This window comes from Loxodonta africana, chromosome 9 (assembly GCF_030014295.1).
Source record: "Loxodonta africana isolate mLoxAfr1 chromosome 9, mLoxAfr1.hap2, whole genome shotgun sequence".
Lineage (NCBI taxonomy): Eukaryota > Metazoa > Chordata > Mammalia > Proboscidea > Elephantidae > Loxodonta > Loxodonta africana.
In genome coordinates this window covers 51,783,498-51,810,460 of record NC_087350.1, presented here as the reverse complement: position 1 = coordinate 51,810,460, position 26,963 = coordinate 51,783,498, and the positions used below count along the sequence as shown (strand labels likewise).

Below are 26,963 nucleotides of genomic sequence, written 5' to 3'. Positions count from 1 at the left end.
CTTCAGCAGATTAGCTAAGAGACTCTAATGCAAGTTTCTGGACCTTTTTTGCTGCTTCCTGTCTAGTACTCTGACCCACATATTTAAACTATCTCTCCCCCAAACTCAGATCTCTGACCCTTTAACTCAGTGAGACTGTTGTGCTCGGCCAAGGATCCTTCACTTGTCACCAAGGTCCAGAAAATGCACCAAGGTAGAAAGTCACAGGGTTTTAGGACTCACCTCATTTGTTTCCATTCCTCCAGTGACCATAGTTCTGCAGCTGTCTATTGTCTATTTTTTTTTAACAGCTGTTTTATATATTTATCCTGTTTTTTAATTGTTAATGGTAGGAGGATAAATCCAGTACCAATTATTCTATCATGGCTAGAAGCCAAATCAAGGCTTCTTTTAATAAGATTTCTAGCATGGATGCCATGCTACGCAAGATTTCATCTACCAAGATAACTCCATCCATATGTGCCTCCCAACCTTCCATCTACCTATCCAGTGGTTTCTAGATCCTTGGGAAACAAAGATGAATGTAACTTGATTCATGCCCCCAAAGAACTCACAATTAAAAGGAAAGCTGGATATGTGTAATAAAGCTCATTGCCGGGTGATAAGTATGATCATGCAAGTAATTCAGGGGCAATGGGGACATAGAGAAAGACACGGTCAAATATAGCTGGATTGGTCAGGGAAGGTTTTTACAGCATAATGTTTAGGGTGTGTTTTGAAGAATGAGTAAGAGATTGACAGAATAGGGTATTTGGGACAAAAGAAATCTGTATGCATAGTACGAAAGTATTAGAAAACATATACTTTTTGGGGAACTACAAACAATTCCAAATACCTACAATACAGGGTTTGAAGCACGGAGGGAGAAGAGCTCTGGAAAAAAAAAAAAAAAGGAGGGAAATCACATCATGAAGGAGGGTCTTGAAGGCTATACTAATTATTGTCAGCATCCATAGTTCATCACCATTAACTACTCATAGGATGTATATATATATATTTAATTCTTACAGCAATCCTATGAAACAGTAAGTTTTAGAGAGCTCAAGTATTTGCCCAAGATCATATACCTAGTAAGTGAAGAAGCTAGGATTTGAGCAAAGACCTATCTGATTCCAAAGCCAACAGAGGAAACTTACCTCTAATATGTAGGTAAAAGTAAGTTATAGAAAGATTTGTTGTCTTTAGAAGGTTTTTTGTTTTCCTTTGTTTTTTAGAAATTATATTCATTGCTGGAATGATTTTTAAGGAGAAGAAAATTACAATTAAATTTATGTTTTAGAAAGGTCACTCTATGAGGAAGGAGAACTGGAAGGAAGAACACGGAGTCAGAAAAACTAGTTCAGTGGCTGCTGGTAATAGTGCAGGAGAGAAATGAGGGTTGGAATAGGTGGTATTTAGGAGAGATGGAGAAGAGGATGTGGATTTGAGAAACGTTTAAGAGGGAGAATTTGCAGCTTTGGCAAGAGGGGAGATTGTGAGGTCAGCTGTGGACCTGCTGACACACTAAAAGTACCAGGTCCTGTGCCAAGTGTGGGGGACACAAAGATGACATGGACATGATTTCTCCTTTAGAGGCTTGGTAGATCATATTGTCTTACAGAGTCAAACCTATGATTCTGTTGAAATACAATAAGTATCTTATGGACCACATTCTCTCCCCTCTACTATCTTTGGAATCCTTCGTGAGGCTACAGCCCCATTCTGGAAACCACTGCTGTGGAACATTCTCAACCCTGCCATATACCAGCTTGCAAATAGGAGGCCCCTTCAGCGCAGGATGAGAACCGTCAGGATGGAGAGGGTATTAACTGTCCCTCAACCCTGCCTGTAATTGTTAAGGACAATTTTTATTAACAAATACAGGTATCATTTATTGAACAGTGACAACATGCTAAGGACTATGTCAAACATTTCAGTTAAGCGCTCAGCTGTGATCAGCTACCGTAAAGAGTACAGCCTAGAAAACCCTATGGGGTAGTTCTACTCTGTCATATAGGGTCACTATGAGTAAAAAATTGACTTGATGGCTTCTAACAACAACAACATCCTCTCATTTATTTGCCAAAATAATCCTAAAAATAGGTCTGGTTACTTTTTTTTGAAGACGGGAAACTGAGGCTAAGAGAGGGAAAATGACTTGCCCAAATTACTTTGGTCCCAGAGTCCACCTCATTTATCAACGAAAAGGTACTCAGAATTTGCCATCTTCAGGAAGCCTCCACTGCCCTCCCAAACATTTTGTTACTCCCTCCCCTGGGCCCTACTATACCTGATTCCTATTTCCTTTGTGGTCTCTATTATGCTTTACTGCATTACGTATGTAATTTATAGGTCTGTTTCCCTGCTAGAATATGCTCTTTGAAGGCAAGGACCGGATCTGCTTCATCTCTGCTGCCCAAAGCCCTGCACAGGGTCAGAACACTCCACGTGGAAGGGACCAGTCAGGCCACGCCATGGTTTCTCAGCCATCAGCCCCTCATCCCATGCTGTCCCAGGACTCCTGGCCACAATTTGTGCTTGATGACCTCAGGTTCACTTCCCACACTCACTTAGTACTTACAAGGTCCATGCCTAAGATTTGTTGTCAATGTTAGTTGCCTTTGAGTTGCTGTGGCTTAAAGGAAGAGCATTCCCACTGAAAGGGAACAAATGTGGACACTTCAGATTCCTTGGATCAAAGTAACTAAAATATGGCCAAGAGGCCCTAAGATACCAACCAAGTACCCTGTCCTGACGTGCTTAGCAGCAAACATTCACACTTCTATGATATTTTTATTTTTCCTAGTTCTTCTGTCATCTCTCTCAGCCTCAGAGGCAGACAGTGTAAACAGAGTAGAAGCAGCACAGGCTTTGGTGTCATCCAGACGAGGGTTGGAATCTCAGCTCTGTCCCTTATCAGTCGTATGATTTTTTCAGCAAGGCACATACTCTATGAGGTTCTTTTCTCTCTGTAAAAAGGAGAGAATACCTACTTCATAGGGCTATGCCATTAACTGAGCAAGCTTCTGAATGCAGAAGGCACCTAGAGAAAGCAATAGGTCTGGGTGCTCCACCACTTTCTAGCTCTGGGGGTAAAATAGGAGTAAGAAAAATACCTTCCTTGTAGTGGTATGAAGAGTGAATGAGAGGTCAATGACAAGTGCTTAGCATGGTGCCTAGCACAGAGTAACTCAATGAATGAAGCCATTGTTTAATTACATTACAATTGAAACAGATCTTTATAGAACACAAGCGATGTCCCCAAGTGTTAAAGTGGCACTGAGTAGAAAACTTTGAAACCATGTTGCAAGCCATTCATCAACAAATAGCAATCTCACAATAGTTAACTCCACAGTGCCCCCTGCATTCCCAGCAGTAATGAAGCACAACTGCCCACTAGGTAAAGCATCCCCCCCACCCATTGCCAGGACACAACCCCCAGCCCAGTATTAGCACCACATGGCAGGGACATAGACTCCTGTCAGTCTAGAAGTCAGACTAATGGTATAGACTTTCTAGCAGGCAGAAGCATGGAGACCAAACTAGAAATGTCAAAACCGTACTTTTGTGAATCCCAACCCTTCTCATTCTTATAAGCAATGGGGAAGAAAGGGTCTACTTCGAACAGCTGCCCATGAGGCAGCTCTGAGTAGCAATGTGAGACAGGTATGTAGTCAGATGTTAGAGTGGCGAATGTGGCCGCTGATGGTTTTTTAGCAAAACAGAGTCCGCATTCTGTCTAGACCTGAGGTGACAAAGAGATTTGGGAGGTCGTGCAGTCACATTCAAAGCATTAGAAGCAGATAACCTAATAAGGAGGAAAACAGCTTTGTTTGATAATGGTTCAGGAAAAATGCAGGTTCAAGCCCTCAAAGTGCTCACCCTGAAAATCCTCCCCACCCACCTTCTGTACTGTTACGAAAAAGAAGGTGGCCATTCTGGAGATGGTAACATATTGGAAAGGGATGGCAGGACCCCCAGGCTCCCACAGAAAGAGGAGCTATTTAGACCTCAGGATAACAATCTTTCAGATGAAGGTCATAAGAACAAAACAAAGCTCAAGAAATAAACCACTTCCCAACTTTCTACACTGAGACAAAGGTTCCAGAGAGAACAGAGGACTGACTTCAATTCTTAGGCATGGGAAAAGATAGCTCTCTCCTCTCCTCCCCACATCCACCAAAGTCATGTTCATGTCCATTGCACAAACTCACAGAACGCAGAATATCAAAAGCTCACTACCCACCACATCATTAGGGAGGCTCTGGAGGTCATCAAAGGGGGTTTCCAGGGTGTTGGTGTCCACGTTCAGGATCACGACATCATCCAGGGCCATATTTCTGACTTTCTGCAAGTAAAAAAAAAATGCAGAAGAGAAAGTCATTGAATCAATCACAGATACTTCCCCTGCCCTTCTTCAATGAAGGGGAGTAGGGAAGAAAAGGGACATTTGACAAAGGCTTACTCTGTGGCGGGCCCAGTACCAGGTCTTTCACATGTGTTAGCTCATTTACCTCTTATAAAAACTCTGAGCTTGTATGATCATCCCCAAGTCCCCAGAGAAAAAACAGGCTCACAGAGGCTGAATAACATACCCAGGTCACACAGCTTGGAAGTGAGAGACACCTTCGCACCCCAACTTTATTTATCTATTTTCCTTTTTTTTTTTTTTAACAGAAGCTGAAGTCTAAAGGTCTAAAGCTCTGGCCCCAGGAATTCTCATCTATAGCTAGGCTCTCATAACATTAACATTCAATCCATCCCCCTTTCTGATACCAAAGGTGACCTGCCCATCTCTCATTCATAATTGCCATTCTTGGGTATGGAATATGGTGTACAGCCTTGTGTTAACATGTTAACATTTTCTTTTAACATTAAATAGTCAGGTCACACTTTCAATTTGGTTCCATTTTCCATAGAAATCTGGCTAGTAATGGCTCAGAGGCTCTGTTCATAAGCCCTTACTCCACTGGTACACTAATAGAAGGGATAAGGGAGACTCATACCTAGTAGGTGTTCATGCTTGGTGAGGGGAGGAAAGGATGAAGGGAAGATATGGAGAAAAAAGAGCCCCCCATATGGCAGCAACTATCCATTGTCTGTGGAAGTACAAGACCGTGTGTATCCTGAGCTTTTGATTTTTAACTACACGATTTACCCACAGTCAGAACCCATCTCTACTCTTCTCCTGCCTACTCACCAATCCCAATCTCATTCAGTCCTCCTATCCCACCACATATCAATGCTCATTCCTTTTGAGTCTTGAACTTCAGAACCTGAGGCTTTATTCTGTTTACAAAGAAAGTCTCTGCAACTTATTGTCCAAACTGGAACACTTGTGAACAGGAAAGGGGAACACTTGTGAAAATGAAAAGTAACGGTTTCTCTGGGCCATACTTAACCTCATTTAATTCTTATCATAACCCTGTAGAGTGTATGTTGTTGCCCTCATTTTATACAACTGGAGGACAGTGAGGTTCAGAGAGATGAAATAAGTGGCTGAGGTAACACGGAATTGGCTGCCCCCACAGCCCATGCTCTTTGAATGGCACCATTCGCCCCCTCATCATTGGGTGCCCTCAATGAGACTGACTCCCTTGCAGCCCTGGTCACTCTGGGCCCTGAAATCCCTTTTGCCTGCCTGCCTCCCCCACAGGGCTATGGGCCCCTTTAGGACTCCTTTGTTTGGCTTGCCATTGCACAATAATCAGCCATGGGCAAAATGCTTGGTACTTGGTACGTGTTCACTAATATTGACATTTGCTCTCTCTCAAACACCAGCCTCTATAACAGAACTTGGTACATAAGAAAACATTTCGAGATTTCTCCTAGCAAGAGGATAGAGCTATGCTGGTCAGAAGGCTCCTAGGGTTGAAAAAAATGCTCCCAGGTAGCAGAACCTTGGAACCCTTCCACTTAATATGGCCAGAAGCCTCCACCTCCTTCTGCTGTTCACTTTTCCAGGCCACTGGGAGTTGCTCCACAAACCTATCAATCAATTTGCAAATATTTCCTAAGTGCTTACTATAGGCATAGAGCCCCTGAGGAAGGACAAGACTGCCTATTTCTGAGCTTATTCTACCATCCAAAGCCCCAAAACTCATATTAACTGACTGACTTATTTATAAGGTAAAAAGCTCACAGCAAATAGACAGAGAAGAATGAACAAATCTGTCTTGGAAGAAGTACAGCCAAAATGCTCATTAGAAGCGAGGATGATGAGACTGTCTCGTGTACTTTGGACATGTTATCAGAAGGGACCAGCCCCTGGAGAAGGACATCATGCTTGATAAAGTAGAGAGTCAGAGAAAAAGAGGAAGACCCTCAACATGATGGATTGACACAGTGGCTGCAACAATGGGTTCAAACACAGCAATGATTGTGAGGATGGTGCAGGTCTGAGCAGCATTTTCGTTCTATTGTATATAGGGGTCCATATTATGAGTTGGAACCAGCTTGACAGCCCCTAAAGACAACAACAACAGGACTTTTGTTTTACAAAACACAATCTCCATTTTACAGATAGGAAGGTTAAGACTCATAGGTGGTAGGGGAATTGTCTAGGGCTCAAATAGGTTAAATGACTATCAGCTTGCAAGCTGGAAGTTACAAAAATAGCATCAACAACAACCTTTTGCACTTATATCATGCTTCAGAGCACACATGGCACTTCCACACAGATTCTTTCATTTCATCAGTGTAGCTGAGGTAAGGTATCACTATTCTCATTTCAGAGATGAGAAACTGAGGCTCAGAGAGATAAAGTAGATTGCCCAAGGTTATGCGGCTACTGGCTGGCCTCTTCATCTGTAAAATGAAATAGTTGTGTCTGCCTTCACCCTACCTCTTCCTGGGATACTGTGAGGATTTTTTTTTTTATGCACAGTGTCTGGTACACAGTATTTATTACTATTATTACTTTTATAATACATAGCCACAGCCAGTTGGGAAAGCTATAGTAGCAATGGCATAAGGACAAAAATCCTTCTGGCTCTTTCTTGGTAACTGCTGGGCTCTCACTTCAAAGGCTGGTGCACAGTCACATGGGAGAAGGAGCAATGAGCAGCTCCACAACTCAGCCAAGGTCTGCAGGCGTGGAGGACTGAGCTGAGGGCCACTGCACCTCAGATCATCTGTTTAGCCTCAGCTGACCTTCCAACTAGCTCCTTACAGGAGGGGGTGGGGAGGCAACAGCCACTGGAGAGAAGCCTCAGAGGTTGAAAGGACCAGGGAGTAGGATGCTGATTCTGGACCAGAATCGGCGTTGTTTCTGTTCCCTTTGGGGCCCCTCCAGCACAGACCAGACCTTGTGGGTTCTCTGCGGCTGGGCTGGAATAGGCTTTTGATTTCTTCCCACTCCTGGCTGGAGGACTTGCCGGTTAAGCTGTGTGGAGTGTTTACTTTTCAAACACTGGCAGCAGGCTGAAGAATATGAAGAAACCTGGCCCTTTTTTCTGACTTAGCAGGCCAGGGTCCCCTTAGTAACCAAAATGCCCAAGCACCAGGCTCCAGGCAGGAGCTGGGCAGGCACAGTTTCCTCTTATTGGACAATGCTGCCCTCCTGGTGGCAAGGCCTCTTCTGAAAGGGCTGGCACAAACTTAAGGGCTGTCCTGAAGCCCAGTGTTCCCAAGGAAAGAACTGGAGGGCAGCTTGGCCGGATGGTGCCCTATCCCTGAAAGGCTTAAGGAAACAAGGGAATGAAGAACGGCCAACAAAACTCAAATTGGGGGTGGGGGAAGGGATGGGAAGTGCTGGTGGAGAAGGAAGCTGGACCATTACTAAGTGCCGTCTCATTTAATCCCAACAATGCTATAAGGGAGGTACTGTCATCTCCAGGTAAGGATGAGGAAAACAGAGACTCAGGGAGGTCAAATAAATTGCCCAAAGTCCCAGCTAATGAGTGGTAAAGCTGACTTCTGAACTCAGCTCTGACTCCAAAGCCTAACTCTTTCTGAAGATCCGGTGCTAGTTGTCATCAAGTTGACTTTGACTCAGGGTGTCTCCACATGTGACAGAGTAGAACTGTGTTCCATACAGTTTTCAGTGAATGATTTTTCAGAAGTAGGTTGCCAGGACTTTCTTCTAAGGTACATCTGGGTGGACTCGAACCTCCAACCTTTTGTTCAGCAGCTGAGTGTGTTAACCATTTGCACCACCAAGGGACTCCCTTCTGAAGATACCCTGAATCCAATTACCCATAAGACTTCAGAACTAGTACCTATGTAGAGTATGTGGTTGTACATTCTCGGGGCCTGCTTTTGCTTGCATAAAGTAGCACGTTTGTGTCACAAAAATTATATATGCACACTGTAAAAAGCAAAACAAAAGGAAAGACTGAAAAGTTTGAAGAAGAAAATTACAGTTACCCTAATTCTTCCATTTGGAGGTAATGTTTTCGTGTATTTCCTTCCATGTTCCCTCCCAATATTTCACTTTTTAAGAAACAGTTGAAATAGTTTTTAATGTTGCTTTCTGATTTTCTCACTTATAACAATATAGGCAATGCTTCATTTCATTAAAAGCTTTGTAACCATAATTTCTAATTGCAATACAGTGCTCCTCTTTAGGGAAACAAACTCAACCAACCCCTTTTGGTTGGCTGTTACTTCCTGCTAAAAAAAATTATTATACATAATGTTATATATCCTAGTTTGGTTAATAGCATCTAGGTTCTAAAAGCTTGCAAGTGGCTATCTAATATACAACTCTTGGTGTCTTCCCACCTAGTGTAAAGGAGAGTGAAGGAAACCAAAGAACCACAGCCTCTTCTAGCCTTAGACCAGAAGAACTAGATGGTACCCGGCTACCAGTACTGACTGTTCTGACCAGGAACACAATAGAAGGTCTTGGTTAGAACGGGATAAAAATGTAGAGCAAAATTCAAGTTCACAACAAAGACCAGGCTTACTGGACTGATAGAGACTACAGGAAACCCCAAGACTACCTATAAAAAAAACCCAAGACTATTGCCCTAAAATGTCCTTTCAACCTGGAACTGAAGTCACTCCAAGAGGTTAGTTTTAGCAAAATAATAGATTGGCCTATAAACAATAACACCTGTGAGAAGGAATATGCTCCTTTAAACAATCAACTATACAAAACTAAATGGTCAACATTTACACAAAAGCAAAGATGAAAAGGCAAGGAGGGGCAGGGAAACTGGAGGGATGGAAACTGGGCAGGTGGGGTGGAAATGGTGAGACATTATAGGGATTGTAACCAATGTCACAGAACAATTTGTGTATGAATTCTTGGATGGAAATCTAATTTGCTATGTAAACTTTCACCTAAAACACAATAAAATATCCAAAAATACTATTATATGTAATATTGCCATGAAATCTGTAGGCATAAAGCTTTGTACTTTAGAATGGATTCCTAGAAGTGGAATTTAGTTTCCACTTCTTAAAAAGTATCCCTCTCAAATTTGACTTTGAGAGAGATATCTTTACTTCCAATTATTTTAAAGTCATTTTATCCACAGCTTGTGTTTCCTACTCGAAGTGAAGAAAAATCAGCAAAGACACGAGCAGATGTCAAAATAGTCCTCCAAAAACTCTACCCAATTAAAACACTTACTAGTACCGCAGCACACCGAGACAGCTCTCCGGTAGCTGTCCCACCAACACATTCACTCTCTTTTTAGTTACAACATATGCCAAAGCTCCTGCCAGCTGCAAACCCTCCCCCCACCAGACTCTATAGGCTTTTTCTCAGAATGAAGGGAGAAGGGAAAAAAAAAAAAAAAAAAAAAACCATACTGACAAGCACACTGGCTTTCTAAATGGCATTTCTTGCACAGAGAAATACAAAAATGGCATCTTCCCATAAATATTGTTAATCAAAAATGCTTTTTCCTTTAAGCCTGACTCCTGCCTTTTTAGGTGGGGAAGGGAATCGCAGTATGGGAGATGGTCAAGGGGAGCTAAGAGGATGTTGTTAGGTGCTGGTGGGTCAGTTCCAAGTCACAGCGACCCTGTGTGTAACACCCCATGTATAACCGAATGAAATGTTACCTGGTCCTGCACCATCCTCAATCATTGCTATCCTTCTCCAGGGAATAGTCCCTCCTGATAAACATATCCAAAGTAAGTGAGACAAAGTCTCTCCAACCTTGCTTCTAAGGAACATTCTGGCTGTACTTCTTCCAGGACAGATTTGTTTGTTCTTCTGACAGCTCATGGTATATTCACTATTCTTCGCCAACACCATAATTCAAATGCTGAGAGGATACGGCTTTAATGTAAGATTCACCTCTGTTTTGCCCCTTACCAGGTGAGTTGCCTTAGGCAATTTACTCAACCTCATAAACCCTCCATTTTTTTTTTCATTTGTAAAATGGGAATCATAACAGCACCTACCTTATAGAATTGTGAGGATCAGATGAGCTAATGTATGTAAAGGATTTAGCCTTGTTCCTAGAATATCTGTAACAGGCATTCGACAAAGGATGGCTCTCTTGCCTGCCTATCCCTTCTTCTTCACTGATTCCCAAGAACTCAGCAGAGCCTGGCTAGCCTCACACCAGAGTGTTGAGGCAGCAGAAGTTTTCCATTTCCTGTGATCCTCTGTGGTTTATTCACCCAACCAAAATAACATGTCAATCTATAGTTGCTTACACAGGTATCACATTCCTTCCTTAGTCTATAGGATTCTTGAGGCCAGGAGCCAGATCTCTGTCCTCCCAGCTCCTACCCCAATATGTGGCCCACAGCAGGGAACTCTGTATGAATGAATGAATGAATGGAGGGGCAGCAGTGCCTAGAGGTAAAGAGCATGCATCTGGAGGCCAGTCTGCCAGCATTCATCAGCCATGTAAGCTTGGGAAAGTCACTTAATCTCTCTGCTCCTCAGTTTCCTCCTCTGTAAACTGAAGGTGATACCCTTCTCACAAGACTGTTATAAGGATTAAACATGTTAATATTTTTAAAATATTTACAGTAGTGTCTGGCACATGGGAAGTGCAACTTAAGTGTGTGTTAACTAAAAATGAATGATCTTTTGAGAGTGATGAAAATATCCTATATCTTTATTGTGGTGGTGGTGGTTTCATGAGTGTATAAAACTGCCAAAATTCATTGAATCATACACTTTAAATGAGTGATTTATTATATATAAATTACAACTCAGTGAAGCTGATAAACACATTAATACTATGTCCAGAACATAGAATAAAATTACAATAGACCATAAAAGATAACAATGCATGAGTGACAGTGAATGAATGGCAGATGACAAGGTAATCTTTCTTAGGACCATTACTCAATGTACACTCAGACTTGTGGCTGTGTTTGGCTCCTTGTCCGTCCCTCTCCTTTTCTGTGTAGCCCAGGATTTTTTTTTTTTTAACTTCGTTTTTCAGCCCATGCCGTGCTAGGATAAACATAAAAATGCAATGCCTCCTGTAATGGATTGAATTGTGTCCCCCCAAAACATGTGTCAACTTGGTTAGGCCATGATTCCCAGTATTGTGTGGTTGTCTCCCATTTTGTGATTGTAATTTTATGTTAAAGAAGATTAGGGTGGGATTGTAACACCCTTGCTCCAGTCTCATCCCTGACCCAATGTAAAGGGAGTTTCCCTAGGGTGTGACCTGCACCACCTTTTATCTTACAAGAGATGAAAGAGAAGCAAGCAGAGAGTGAGGGCCCTCCTACCACCAAGAAAGCAGCACTGGAAGCAAAGAATGTCTTTTGGACCCAGGGTTCCTGCACACAGAAGCCCCTAGTCCAGGGAAAGACTGATGATAGGAACCTTCCCCCAAAGCTGACAGAGAAAGCCTTCCCCTGGAGCTGACACCCTGAATTTGGACTTGTAGCCACTAGATTATGATAGAATAAATTTCTCTTTGCTAAAGCCATCCACTTGTGGTATTTCTGTTATAGCAGCACTAGATAACTAAGACACCCCTTAAGACTCAGATATGTTCCCCTATACAAACGTAGAGGGCCATCTGAGAATCACCCTACCCTTGGTATGTCACTTTCTCCTAGCCAAGAAAGTTTTGTTGTGCTTTAATTTCTAAAGTTGGTAGTATGAAAACAACAGGTTTATTCCTAAAACAGAAAATAATATCAGCTATCCTTGTTCAAATCACACTAGCACACCCCCCCCCCCCCCCCACTCAGATGGAGGTGACTTGCCTGTCCATGGAGGAAAGTGGGCTGCCTATAGCAAAATGAAGGATTTGGAATCAGATCACAGAATGAGGGCAAGAGTTACCACTGGCAACATAATCTAAGGGCTCTAAAGTGCAGTCAGGAGCACGTGGTGCTCACCTGGCAAGGCTATTGAGGGCTTGATGTGGAGGAAAGAAGCTGGTCCTGGGGCTTGAAGAGCTGAGAGCCAGCTCCAGCTCTGCCTCCACAGACAGATGGTATAGCTGAGTGCCAGGCTCCCTGCCTAGGAAGTGGTTGTGGGTGCAGTGAGGTGACATGCATGGTGTAACTGTGCCAGCACTCAGTGAATCTTTTCTGTCGTCCTTATAAAAAAGGGAGCATCTTCAGGACAAAGCCGTGTCTTATTGGTCCTGCACCACCAGCCCCAGCACAGTGCCTGACACAGGGAAATGCTCACTAACTGGAGAAAGCATGAAATGCTTGTGGCTGGATCCACTTTACTGGGAAGCAGGCCTTGCAGCAGATGTCAGTGTAAGCCCAAATGGACAAATCGTAGTTTGTTCAAGGGAGTGAGATGGGATTAACAATAATGATGAAAATGATAGCATTCATGTAAAATGATCATGATTAATTAGCGCAGATTAATTCATAGTTGACAGAAAGTAAGACAGCAGTTAAGACAGTGGTTAAGACCATGGGCTCTGGAACAAGACAGTCAGATTCATGCCTTGCTTCTGCTACTGTTGTATAACCTTAAGCAAGTTCTTTCCTTTTGAGCTTCAGGTTTCTCATCTATAAGATAGGATGATATTACCTACTGCACAGCTTTGTTATGAGGAGAAAGTGAGATAAAGGCACTAACACAGTATCTGATGTGCAGTAAGTGATGTATAAATGTGGGCTATTAAACGTGAGTTTCTATGCTTGCAATTCCGAAGTTATGTCAGTAAAATGGATTAGAGCTCTAAGACTGTAAGAATTCAAACAAATGATTTTCGGACCAAAAGAAGCTAGTAAGACCCTACTATTATAATTCTGTGCTACTAAACTTTAAACTACCACCAACCTATTGTTCTTTTCCTGGCTATGTCTCAGGGATAGGAACACATCCCTCTGGAGCCAGGCTGCCTGAGTCTGAATCCAAACTCTGCCAGCTAACTCTGTGCTAACTTGGGAAAACTAGTTAACCTCCTCATACCTCAGTTTTCTCATCTGTATAATGAAATAAATAGGAATGACACTCAAGTGAGTGGTTACCCTTGGGTCAGAGAGAGACAGTGACTGGAAGAGAGCACAAGAGGGGCTTCTCGGGGCTGGTAATGTCCTGATTCTTGATCTGTGTGGTGGTTATATGGTGTGTTCACTTAGTAAAAACTCATCCAGCTATCTACTTAGGAAGGGAGCCCTTTTCCCTATGAATGTCATATTTCAATTAAAAGCTTACAAAAATGTAAATAATACTGGCTTCATTGGATTGTTATGGGCATAAATGAGCTAATGCGTGTACAGTACTTAGCATAGTGTCTGGTATGTAATAAGCACTGGGTGTGAGCAATTATTACTGTGAAGAAACAATACAGTAGAAACTATATGAATAAAAAAAGATTCAACCTAGAATACATTTAGCTGTAGCAAAAGAAAAATTTGTTTGCAATGGTAGACATCTCCAGGACACACACTGCTTCTTCAGTCCTTCCTGCAGCCTCTCCAGTGAAGAGCAGAGCAGCAACGTTACTGGACACCTTCTGAGACACCTCTGCAGCCCCAAGTCAGCTTGATCTGGGGGAGCAGCAGGACTGTGTAGAAGGATCATGGGTCACATGAACTGGGTTTGGATTTTATCTTCTTCAATTCCTAGTCACCGGACCCAGGGCAAGTTATTTAACTTAGTTGAGCCTAGGTTTCTTCATCTATAAAATGGGGCTATAACTACTCAATACATATGGTTATGAGAGGATTAAGGGGGAAAAACTCACCAAATAAACAGAAACATTTATTTCAAGCCCACATGGCCAAGTTCCCATCTGCCCAGGGTGCTGGTGTGGACCACAGGGAGACCTCCCTGTCAGGTGATACCCCGAGACCAGAAAGTACAGCCTTCTCTTCTGTAGTCAAGCCAGCACCTGAGGCAGCACCCTTGAGACCAGCAACTGGTGGCTAAGCAAAGGGGATGGGTCCAGGCCAACTTCCTACAAAGACACCTCACTTCAAGAGGACGGGTTGTCCTCTCGAATCAGAGCATTATCATGCCCACAAAGTGCTTTGCATTGGCTCAAAGCAAGTCCAGTATAAATTCATTCCTCTGTGAAAGAGGTACAACCCATGTGGCTCCTGATGTTACGTTGTATGTCCTCTCAAGTATGACTTCTCAGTAGTTTTTTTTTTTTTTTCAATCTCAAAAGGAAGAGAACATGGTTAAAATTAAACCAAAAATTACATCTTAAAACTTTATCTTAAATGACTGTTGCTGAATTTCACTCAGTCACCTCTTACCCTAACTATACTCTTACAGTTCCATGACTGGCCCAGTCACAGCTAACTTTACAGGGAGCCTGTAGGTGCCAGGCACTGGGTTACATACTCTGCATCCGTCATCTCACTGACTCTCATAACAAAAAATAAGCAGTTACTAGTTAGTGCATTTCTCCTGCGGCCTAACCCTTCAAATGTATTATTTATTGCAATCCTCATGACACCTCTGTGGAGAGAGAAGGGTAACAAGGGTCAGTGAGGTAAAAATAACTTGTCCAAAGTCATACAACTAAGAAGCAGTGGAGCTAAAGATGGAACCCAGTTCTGACACCAATACTTCCAAAATACCTAATGCATCACATTATTTGCTCTGATGCACTGCTTTGACCAATAAACATATTGAGCATTCATAATGTGATAGACATTATATGGGGCACATATCAGATGAATCAAGCCCTTAAGCAGCCTGATCCAGGCTCCATTAAAATTCACAGGGAAGCAAAGGGTCCAAGTCCATTCAATCGTGAAGACATAGTCTCTTTAATAAATGGTGATGGCAAATTGGATATTCATATGCAGAAAAGTGAATCAAGATCCATACCTCACACTATGCATAACAAGTAACTAAAAATGGATCAGAGACCTAAATGTTAAAGCTAAAACTATAAAGTTCCTGGAACATAACATAGGGTCAAAACTAGGGGACCTAATTTTTGGCATAAATAGTCTACCAAACAAAACTAAAAATACACAAATGACAGAAGATAAATTAGGTAACTGAGGCCTCCTAAAAATTATACTTACGCTCATCAAAAGACTCTACCAAGAGAGTAAAAAAGAACCTATGGACTGGAAAAAAATCTTTGGCAATGACATATCTGATAAAGGTCTGATCTCTAAAATACATAGAAAACTTCAACAACTCAACAACAAAAAGACAATTCAATAAAAAATGGGCAAAGGACATGAACAAACACTTTGCCAAAGAGGACACTCAAGCAGCCAACAAATACATGAAAAGATGCTCTTGATCATTAGCCATTAGAGAGATGTAAATCAAAGCTACAATGAGATATCATCTCACCCCTGAAAAATGGCAACGATCAAAAAAAGAAGACAACAAATGCTGGCGAGGTTGTAGGGTAGACGGGAGCTCTTATACATTGCTGGTAGGATTGTAAAACGGTATAACCACTATGGAAAAGAGTATGGCACTTCCTAAAAAAAGCTAGAAATAGAAATACCTTATGATCCAGCAATCCTAATCCTAGGTATATATCCCAGAGATATAAGAGCAATGACATGAATAGACATATGCACCCCTATGTTCACAGCTACATTATTTACAATAGCAAAAACATGGAAACAGCATAAGTGCCCATCAAAGGAAGAACAGATAAATAAATTGTAGTACATACATAAATACAATGGAATATTATGCAACTATTTTTTTTTCTATAAATAATAATAAGGAGTCAGCAAAACATACCGTGGGTGAATCTGCGGACATTACGTTGAGTGAAATAAGTCAATCACAAAAAGACAAATATTGTATGGCCCCACTATTATAAAAAGTCAAGAACAGGTATATACAGAGAAAGCAAAGTTCTTTGATGGTTACCACGGATGGGAGGGAAAAGGAGGGGGAATCATTTTCTAGATAGTAGACACTTGTTACTTTCCCCTCCTTTGAAATTTTTGATAGTATTTTATTGTTTTTTTGGTGAAAGTTGACACTTATTACTTTTGGTGATGGGAAAGGCAGTCCCAAATATGGGTGAAGTCAGCACAACTTGACCAAGGTAAATAAAGACTCTAAGAAATACATGCAAACCCTGGTTAAGTGCTACAGCTGCTAACCAAAAGGTCGGCAGTTCAAATCTACCAGACACTCCTTGGAAACCCTGTGGGGCAGCTCTGAGTTGGAATCGACTCGACAGCAACGGTTTTTTTGGGGGGGGGAGGGGGAGAAGTACATGAGAAAAAGGGACAATTTCGGTAAATGCTATAACACATTCAATTTTGCAACAACAGTAAAAATAACTAAAAAACTTGTGTGGTTACACAGGTAGATATGGATGCATAACACATGCAAGTAAATGTGCATGCATGTATAGGTGTACATGTAGGCATAGGTACACACACGTTCATGTGTGCTGCATACATATCCACATATATAACCACAGGGGGCACAGTTACGGAGGCTTCCTAGACATATCCAAACAACCCGCAGGATTGGTTTACTGGGCCAAAAGGCTTGGGACCATAATCTCGGAGGACAACTTGGTCAATTGGCATAACATAGTTCACAAAGATAATGTTCTACACCTCAGTTTGGTGAGTAGCGTCTGGGATCTTAGAAGCTTGTGAGTGGTCATCTACAATACAACTATTGATCTTTCACCTAAAGCACAATAAAATATTAAAAAATTTTTTTCTATGCCAACAACAAAAAATGTCCAGGGAGGAAAGGGTTTCCTACAGAATATTATAGCAATGTGATGGATGAGGAATCTGAGGTTTAAGAGATTAATTTGTACCCATGTTCTTAAACAACTAGTGTATGTCAGAGAAAAGATTTGAATCTGGGTTCCAGGAGCCGGCATTCTTTGCACTATAGAGCAGATATAAAATATGCTCAAATACATGCGCATATGTATGAACACACAACAAAGGACAGCATGGGGAGCTGGTGGCCTCATAGGAGGGAAGGGAAAGAGAAGTAAGAAAGTGGAAAGGACAGGAAGAGGAAAGGCAAATATTCAGGTATTCTAAATTTTTTATTCCCTCCTGAAATCTCGGATACACTCAGAGGAAAGAGTGACATTTTCCTTCCCTTCCTTAGGCCCCAAAGGTCACTGAGCTGCCAAGCAGTTGATAAACGTAGTGGCTTTTCTTTGGAGCCAGGAGTCACTGATTTGCTTCTTCCTGCTCTACAAAATTAAAAATCTAAGCCCGACAGTTCAGAGGACCCCTCAAAATACCGCTGGAATTTCCCAGCGTGCTTTAAACAGAAACAGAAGTTTGGTGGGAAGGGAAGGGGTGTAAGTACCTCACAGGTCAGGCCAAATCCCCACAAGGTAATAAGCACTGACTATCATTAACAAGTTCAGAGATTTTTTTCAACCCTAGTCAACAAAGAGGCTATTTCTCCAATGGCTCCTTTCCTGACCATCCAGCCATTGGTCCATTCATGCACTCATTCAGTCAGTCATGTGTTCACATAGTCATCCATCCATCCTTTCATGTCAACTTTATGCCAGGTTGTAAGGACACAGAAATGTTTAAAACATGATCTTTGAACTCAGGGGTTCCCAACTTACTTGTGGGAAGGCAAGGATGGGGTGGGGGGAGGTAAAAGCTACATACCATTAAATCTACAAAGGGGCATAGTAATATACTGTTAAAGTGAGAAAGAGACCTCACTCCGGTGGAACATCTCCATTCACATGGAGTTTTCCTGAACCCCTCCCCTCTACATAAGAGTATTCTCCAGGTGGTCCTGGGCCCAGGGTTGGTATCTTTGCTCTTTCTAGCTGGGTAGCTTTAGGCAAGGCACTTAGCCTTCTTTACTGTCAGTTTCCTTCTCTGTGAGATGGAGATTCTAATCCTACCTTCAGTATTGTTGAAGAGATAAAGCAGACACTGTAGAGCAGGTGTTTCATTTAGTGCCAGCCATAAGGTAGAGCTCGGTCACTGCCAGCTTGCCTCCCTCTGAGAGCTTGGCTGTGCCCACACTCTTGGCAGCCCACCATACAGCACCCCAGCCAGCCGGGACTCCTGTCTGCTCTGTGGAATGGAGAGGTGAGCCTATTTACACCTCTGACCCCACTGGTGTTTTGCCTCAAACTGAAGCACGCTCCCTGCTGCTGGAGACTCAGTTTCCTCATGTATAACAGGAAAACCAGAAAGATGTCAACGCCACTGTTGCAATGCACAAATTAGAGATGAGATGGTAGGGCATTTGGTAAGATGTGAAGCATGACGCAGATGTAGATCACCATGATTATCTCCATCCCTAAGACTCTGCTTTTCTATAACTCTTCCTGACTACTCTCTCTCCCACGGCAAGCTGCCTTCTCTGAGTCCTAAACCAAGTACAGTGGGCAACACATACTTCAGTTCTTAATTATGACTTGTTTAGTTTTCTTTCTAATTATTTCATGTGTGCCTGTCACTTTTCTCTGAAAATAACGTTTCAACCTTACTATGTTAACATTTCCTGCAGTTTAACATTTACCACTGTAATCTATAAAGCCTTGTAGAGTCTTTAAACATACTGTATTTTAATATATATTATGTAATCTGATTCCCAAAGCAACCTTGTGAAACAGGCATTATTATTCCCAATTCACAGAAGAGAAAACTGAAGTTCCAAGGGGTGACATAACTCACCCAAGACCCCAGAGTAATAACAGAGCTGGGATTTGAGCTTGGGACTGCCTGATCCCAAAGCCGAGTCCCTTTTTCCTCTCTGTGTAGCCCCTTCTACTTTCTGGCACAGAGTTAGTGCTTAAAAAATACTGAGGACAGTGACCGTCACTGTCACTTTTGTGTCTTCTATGCACAGAAATTATCAGAGTGTCAGAAATGTAACAGCAAATTGATCCTAAAAGCAGTGTCAGGATCATATTTTGCTTTTGCACATGCTAAAACACTTCATACAATGAAACCACTGGGCTTGAATTCTGGTCTGCTGTGTGACTATGGACAATTTACTGAACATTTCTGTGCCTAAATTTTGTCATCTGTAGAATAAGGCTACCATTACCAGACCAAAGACTTGCTGTGAAAATTAAACAACAAGTGTAATGCAGCTGGCCAGGAGTTCAAAAATATTAGCCACCCAATTTGAAACAATGAAACTGGGAATGAAGAGTTTCACTGGGGGAATCAGGGGATGCTAATTCTGTAGTCCCCAAATGGTTTGGGGTCACCTCCTCATAAAATAGGACCTTGTTCCTACCATAGTACTGCCACTTGCCATCATTCATTCATCACTAAACACAGCAAACCTGGACCCCCATCTCCACCTGCCTTTTATTTGAAATGTCAATTTTTAAAGAGTGGAGAGGTTGGAAACCCAATTTAACAAGCACGCTGAAACATTGTTTATTGCCCCCATAAACGTGGCTTAGTGAGAATTACGGACTTAATCAGAGTGAACTTATCTCCTGGTGAAAAGGAACACTTTAAATTTCAGAAATGGCACCTTCACTGTGAAAATCTCTTAACTTTTCAAACAAACTACAGGGGGTCTTAAACATGTGGGCAGTAAAGGGGCAGCCATTATGGTGATTTGTCTTGCCCAAGAGCCAAGGGGCCTTAAAGGTCCATAACAACTTTAAGGTCTAGGAAAAATATTTGGAAAATCATATTCAGGACACATGTCTCTAAAAACACCCAAAAGGTCTGCCGAGTGACGAGTAATATCTGCATGGCAGCGTGGGGCCATGCAAAAGAAAGGGCTCTGGAGTCATTAGAACTGGGGCTGTTTAATAAGCAGCAGCCTGGAGAAAGCTCGCCTCTCCTTCTGCGTATAAGATCGAGCATTTCGCAAAAAGGTAATATTCTGGGGACCTCCTTTTCAGAAGAGAGGTGCTACATAAATCTAATAGGCTACTAAATGGTTTGTGTGATCTTTTTTCCTTTTTTTTGAAAACATTTCCAGAGGACGATGTCCTGTGCACACCAATTTTCCAATCCGAGGCTTCATTAGGGCTGTGCCGACCATTCCAGGAAAGGTTTTCATAAAGATGCCCCCAACTTGCAGAGAATGTATCAACCTTACTGCCAGAGGCAGGAAAGGCAACAGATATAAAATTTTATTATTTCATGCCCCAGTAGCAGCCAGGAGGACTTAATGAAATTGCCCAGATTTACAATCTGAAATAGCTATTGCACAGACAGATAGGGTTAAGGGAGCTGTGCCCTCTGACCTTTCAACCCTTTGATCCTGACACAGCAGGTGGCCTGAAGCCCCCTCCTGGGCATCTTCCCTCTCTTCCGACACTGCCAAACCTTGATGTGCAATAAGCCTGACCCTACACAGGTGACTCTCACAGTGCTTATCACCAGCAGCTGCTGCTAATGGCATGGCCCAAATCACTTGGCCGCAGAATTCTAGCTCCAAGATGGGGGAAGAGCAATCTTCGGGACAGTGTCCAAAAGGTGCTGAAATGAGGCTCAACAATTCAGCCACAGTCCAAGTGTTCGGCAATGCTTAATGATGTCATTAGCAAAAACCGCCCTTAGAAATGGAAACTGTCCTTGGTCTCCTGAGATTTATACTGTGAGTCAGAAAAAACGAAAAAAAAACAAAACCACCTTTTAAAAATAAATCACAAATCTCAAAAAAAAAAAAAAAAAATCAACCCTAAAGTCCCAAATGCATCTCTCAGAACTTCCCTAAAACCATGTGCAGCAAATTTATACCAATGAAAATCAAAACAATTTTTGGAAACCTAAAATTGACTGTTTTCAGTTCCATGAAATTTCATTTAAAAAACCCCATATGCCAAAATGTCCAAATTCTCTTATTTTTAAAAATTGGGATGACTTCCAAACTCATAGCTATCTTTTTCTTTTTTTCTTTCCTAAAGCTAGGGATGGATAATGCGCATATGTGCTTATCAAGCTTCATAATTTAACCCATTCGGTCAGTATGAATTATTTGCAATCCAATGCTGAAGCAGGCGGATGTAAATTTATTACCACCTGAACTTACAAAACCTTGCCTCCTTTTGTACTGACTTGATATTATATTTGGCTAAGGGTCCAGGAGTCTAGGCAACCTCAGTCTGCAGCTTTTAGCTTTTGTCAGATATTTGGGTTATGGAGGGAAGGATTTTAGGCAAGACACATAAAGCACTCTAGGAGGCTGGTAACTTCCAACTACAAACTAAACTGTGATGCCACTTGATCGTACTTAAGAAAAGCCCTCAGCCAATGCCTGTGGTTCTGAACACAGCATAAACCCACTGCCGTCGAGTCGATTCCGACTCATAGCGACCCTATAGGACAGAGCAGAACTGCCCCATAGAGTTTCCAAGGAGCGCCTGGAGGATTCGAACTGCCGACCTCTTGATTAGCAGTCATAGCACTTAACCACTACACCACCAGGGTTTCCGAACACAGCGGCCCAATATTTACCTGCAGACATGAACTTGGATCATTCATGTCAGCATCCAATGGGCAAAGAAAAAACCCACCCTTTTGTAGCCTAAATGGTATACATTCTAAACATTCAACTTTAAATTAATTTTGAAATCAGCTGAGAACCAAATAATATGTAAATGGAGGTTTACAGACTTCAATTTTAATTGTCCTTTTGTCCATGGATGTTTACCTTTAGTACAGGAAGCAGGTTATAGAGAAATTAGTAGGAAAAAAAAATGTTATGGTTACTACATCACACAGTTTGACCACTTTGTACAGAACTATAGTTAAGCTGTCCTCTTAAGAAATGCATATTGGAAATACTTTACTAATAACATCCACCACTGAGTGAGGGCCTAGTACTGTGCACTGCACTTTAGTCATATTATTTTGATTGTCACTACTCGAAGGTAGGTGCCTGGTTTGCAGACGGGGATGTTAAGACATACATGCACAGCAGTTCAGTGACTTGCCCAAGTTGCACAGAGACAAATGGCAGAGTCGGATTCAAATACAGGCTCACTGTCTACCCTAAAAGCCCATGCTCCAAACACAGTTTTTCCTTCCAACAAAAACAAAACAAAATACCACCACCAAATAATTTGTGCAGAAAATGCTGTGTTTCAGCTACTTATACACTGCTGTGGCCCATTTAGAGGCCTTCCGAATCAATTATTTAGGTCATTAAGAGGAAGTTTAATTTGGTTGACAAACACCCCTACTGCGGTGACCTCACATATCAACAACAAATGCCTGATGGTCACAAACCCATACCATGAGACGGCGGAGCATGGTGTTAAACAAAACCACATGTGCCCCGATTCCAAGTGAGATTTGACTAGGCCAAGGGTACTCTCTTCAATCATCACACTGCAGGTCTCTGAGCTCCCACAATGGCCCCGCCCTTAATCACTTGCAAGGAGTTTATGAAAAGAAGTCACCAGTACCATGTGGCTGTGCTCAGTGAAAAGTGCCTACAAACTAATGTCAATTTAGAAAAAACCAAACTCATTAAAAATAAAGGATGAGAGGGCAGAGTCTTTTAGCTTTTTTTAAAGGAGAACTTACCGCTTTTATACCCATATATGAGGAGCCCTGGTGACGCAGTGGTTAAGAGCTCAGCTGCTAACCAAAAGGTCTGCAGTTCGAATCCACCAGCCTCTCCTTGGAAACCCTGTGGGGCAGTTCTACTCTGCCCTAGAGGGTAGGCTATTAGTAAGAATTGACTCAACGGCAACAGGTTTTAGCCCTATGGGACAGTTCTACTCTGTCCTATCGGGTCGCTATGAGTTGGAATTGACAGCACCAAGTTTTTTTTTTTTTTTTTAATTTACACCCACATTAAAGGAGCCCTGGTGGCACTGTGGTTAAAACAATGAACTGCTAACCAAATGGTCAGCGGCTCAAAATCACCAGCGGCTCTATGGGAGAAAGATGTGACAGTCTGCTTCTATAGAGATTTACAGCCTTGGAACCCCTATGGGGTCGCTATGAGTTGGAATCAACTCAATGGCAGTTTGTTTTTTTGTGTTTGGTGACACAGTGGTTAAAGCACTCAGCTGCTAACTAGAAGGTCAGTGGTTAGAACCCCCTAGCTACTCCGTGGGAGAAAGATGTGGCAGTCTGTTTCCATAAAGGTTTACAGCCTTGGAAACCCTATGGGGGCAGTTCTACTCTGTCCTATAGAGTCGATTCTGACTCATAGCAACCCTATAGGGTGGAGTAGAACTGCCTCATAGGGTTTCCAAGGAGTGGCTGATGGATTTGAGCTGCCAACATTTTGGTTAGCATCCAAGCTCTTAACCACTGTGCCACCAGGGCTCCTACATGACTAAAGTGCCATTAAAAAAAAAAATCAAATCCGCTGCCATGGAGTCAATTCTGACTCATGGCAATGCCGTGTGTGTCAGGATAGAATTGTACTCCATAGGGTTTTCAACGTCTGTAATCTTACGGGAGTAGAGCACCAGGACTTTTCTTCCGCGGCCCCTCTGGGTAGATTTAAACAGCCAGAACTTCTCAGTTTGTAGCTGAGCAGACACTGTTTGTGCCACCAGGTATGAACACAGTAGTAAACCCTCATTCAATGGTAGATATTATTAATAAAGTATTTCCAATAGACACCTCTTAAGAGGACAGTGTAACAATAGTTTTGTAGAAAGTGGTCAAACTGTGTGACTAGTAAGCATAACTTTTTTTTTTTTTCCCTGCTACACTGATTCCTCCTTTAAACAAAGGAACTTATTTAAAGTCACACAGTAGGAGGTGGTGGAGCTAGAATTGTAACTTAGGTCCATATGACTCCAGAGCCCAAGAGCCCCTCTTCCACTCTGCTATACAGCCTTTCGCCTGCTGCTCCTTACCTGAATGCGGCAGGAATTTGATTAGTCCAAGCTTTTCTTAGCTAACAATTTGTAAACATTAGGCTTTCTTTGAAGTTAGGAACTTACATAGAATGACTGGCTAAGTGATGATAGGGAAATCAGAAAACAAAAGCATCAATGAGGGTTTCACATTTTCTACTGGGATTCTCCCTCATAAATTACTCAGTTATTCTAATCTTTAACAGAGGGTTATCTCATCTCACAAGAGAATGTTTCAATCACAAAAAATTAGACTGAAAATGTACTGACTGCAAGAGATACTTAAATCAGTTTGAAGTACTTGTTCCCTTTGATTATATAAATTACTATTAGAGCTTTAAATGGTTTTATATTAACTAATTCTAACATTAGGATAAGTGGCATTTAAGAATTATACTCGTCTTAAAAGCAGATGCCATTGTGAAGAGGAGAGAACTTCCTGGAAAATCCATCAGGCTAAATCCAGGACCATCTTCAGGAACTAAGTAAACAGAGCCTTCTGAACTTTCTCTCTGAATTCTCTGGATTCAAAGGATGTGAATGATACGACATCACATCATGTGTGGTGATTTTGCATGGTAGCAAACGCATGCGAAGGCAATTCCAGGAAAACCAAACTACTGTCCAATTACTTTTTTCTTTACATAGCAAAATAATTTCCAGGATTTATTTTTTGTCTCTTATTTTTATACTACTAACTATAAAGACTAATGTTTGGTAGGGTATTTTTCAAAAGCTCTTCACATCCATCATACCAACTCATTCTTACAACTACCTTAGGTAGTATAATCTTAATTTTGAAAATGAGAAAATAGAGCCTTGGAGAGGCTAAGTAACTGGGCCCAGCGACAAGTGTACTCAGAGATCTTTTCTCTGGAGGAACGTGATGCTGCCAGACCAGAAACCCTCCTTTCACCTCACCACAGTCCCCAGAGCATGGCAGGAAGCTCACTGGGAAGAAAAAGCTCAGGCCAAGGTGAAGGCCTCTGCCTAGGATTGGGGCAGGGCCAGGGGTATAATCCATATTGCTTGATGGGGCCAGGGTGGAGAGAGCAGAGGATCTGCAGTCTGACAAGCCCATTGTGGCCGAGGGGCTGGAAACAAATTACTTCATTTCTTTGAGCCTTAGCTTCCCCATCTGCAAATGTGAATAGCTCCTACTTTGCAGAGAGATTCTGACAATGCTGAAATGTGAAAACAGGTAAAGTACCTACCTAGCACAGTATATGGCACTGAGTAAGTAAGTGCTCAAGAACACGTTAAAGTTCCCTCCCAACCCTCTCCCTTTCTTGCCAAAATTCTCCCCATGAATCTAAGACTGAAACTACCAGGTGAAATTTTTCATGCACATATTGCCTTCTTATAAGCAGGACTATTATTATTTGGCACTAACAAGTAAATCTCACCTGCAATTTCTCGAGTCTTGTGAGGACACATATACCAGTCTCCATTTATACCTGAACATAATTATGGCTCAGGGTTTTGCACCAATTGCAGCATTTCCAAATCTGAACTACGTTTTACTACTGTCTAACTGTGGAGTCCCCTGAAGAAGCAAAATGGTAAAGTGGTAAACAAGAAACACTCTTCTTCACTCACTTTGAAACTGTTTCAAAATAAGTATTATAAAGAGAGAGAGAAAACAAAGGATTAAAGACTTCCTATTTATGTGGGGTGGGAGAGAGAAAAAACTAGTTAAAATGGTGCTAACTCATTTGACAGAATTTCAGGTTCTTTGAGATGCAAAAGGAACAAATGTTACTTCTTTTATCTGTAAATAAGTGACCACTGTTATTTTGTGTAAAATTCCCATAGTTAAACAGGGAGCCCCACTGCAGACAGAGGCAAACGTGGCCTCCAGATTCCAGCAACCAAGATAAGATCTCCCCTTGGCATTTGGATGCCATCCCCTGAATGGTGAAGGGCTAGGTGCTCTTCCAAGCACTTGATGCATTTGCAAAACGAGGCTTCCAGGAGCCCACAGCTAAGCACTCCTAGACGAACAATGGTGAGGAGTGAAGACTGCTGGGAGTTCAGCTGTGTGCCTGGGCACCCATCACATGCCTCTTGAAACTGGACTGAGATAGCATCAGGGGCCTGCAAACTTAGTACTTGAGTCTCACTTACTCCCCTGCTCCTATCGCCTGGAACTACCACTTAGTATACAATCGAAATTTACACCCTCAAACTGGGTTCTAGGAAGAATAACTAATGCAGGATAAGTACTCAAAGATAGAGAGGAAAAGACAAAATCTAGTAAAAATGGTGCTTAAAACCCCAAAGAAAGCCACCAACACAAACACCTCTACCATGACTTGGTAGCAAGGGAACTATTCGAAAGCTTGGGTTTGGGACGCTAACACATCTGAATTTTATGTACATGCTTTTGGTGTATAATTTACTTAAGAATTACCTTGATCTTTATAAATATCAATTTACTTTATTAACATGGTTAAGCAGTTTCCAAGCATTTTATATGGAAGGAATGCATTTCTAATGGCCCAGAAGGAGAAGGCCTGACCATGTCCTTCCCCTATTTACACCCTTCAATGGCTCTCCATTGCCCTATAAAGTTCAAACTCTTTAACACAGCTTACAAGGCCCTGGATGGCCTGGTCCTTGCCTGCCTACCTCAGCTCTCCCCTCTCAGTTCAGCTCTATGCTCCCATCAGACACTGAACTACTCGTACTTTCTGGAAAGCCCCATGCTCTGTACTTTAAGTCTTTATAGATGCAGCTCCCTCTTCCCCTGGTTTACCTAATTTTTATTTATCTGTTGGTTTCAGTTTAGGCATTCTTTTTCTCTGAGAAGAGCAGCTCTCAAGGCTAGGTTTGGTTTCCCTCCTACCAGTGCCTACAGCATTTCAAATT

The 26,963-nt window shown here is 42.0% G+C and overlaps 1 protein-coding gene across 26 annotated transcripts in view; it reads right to left on the bottom strand.

Moving 5' to 3' along the window:
* Nucleotides 1–26,963, bottom strand: part of DENND1A (DENN domain containing 1A) — a 566,188-nt gene that overhangs the window by 202,944 nt on the left and 336,281 nt on the right. For all 26 annotated transcript variants that reach the window (XR_010323028.1, XR_010323031.1, XR_010323027.1 and 23 more), the window contains one exon: nt 4,226–4,327. Coding sequence is in view for 21 of the 26 variants with exons in the window: in XM_064291468.1 (XP_064147538.1) it covers nt 4,226–4,327 (102 nt within the window). In the remaining 5 variants the exon portion in view is untranslated. The remainder of the gene's footprint in view (nt 1–4,225; nt 4,328–26,963) is intronic.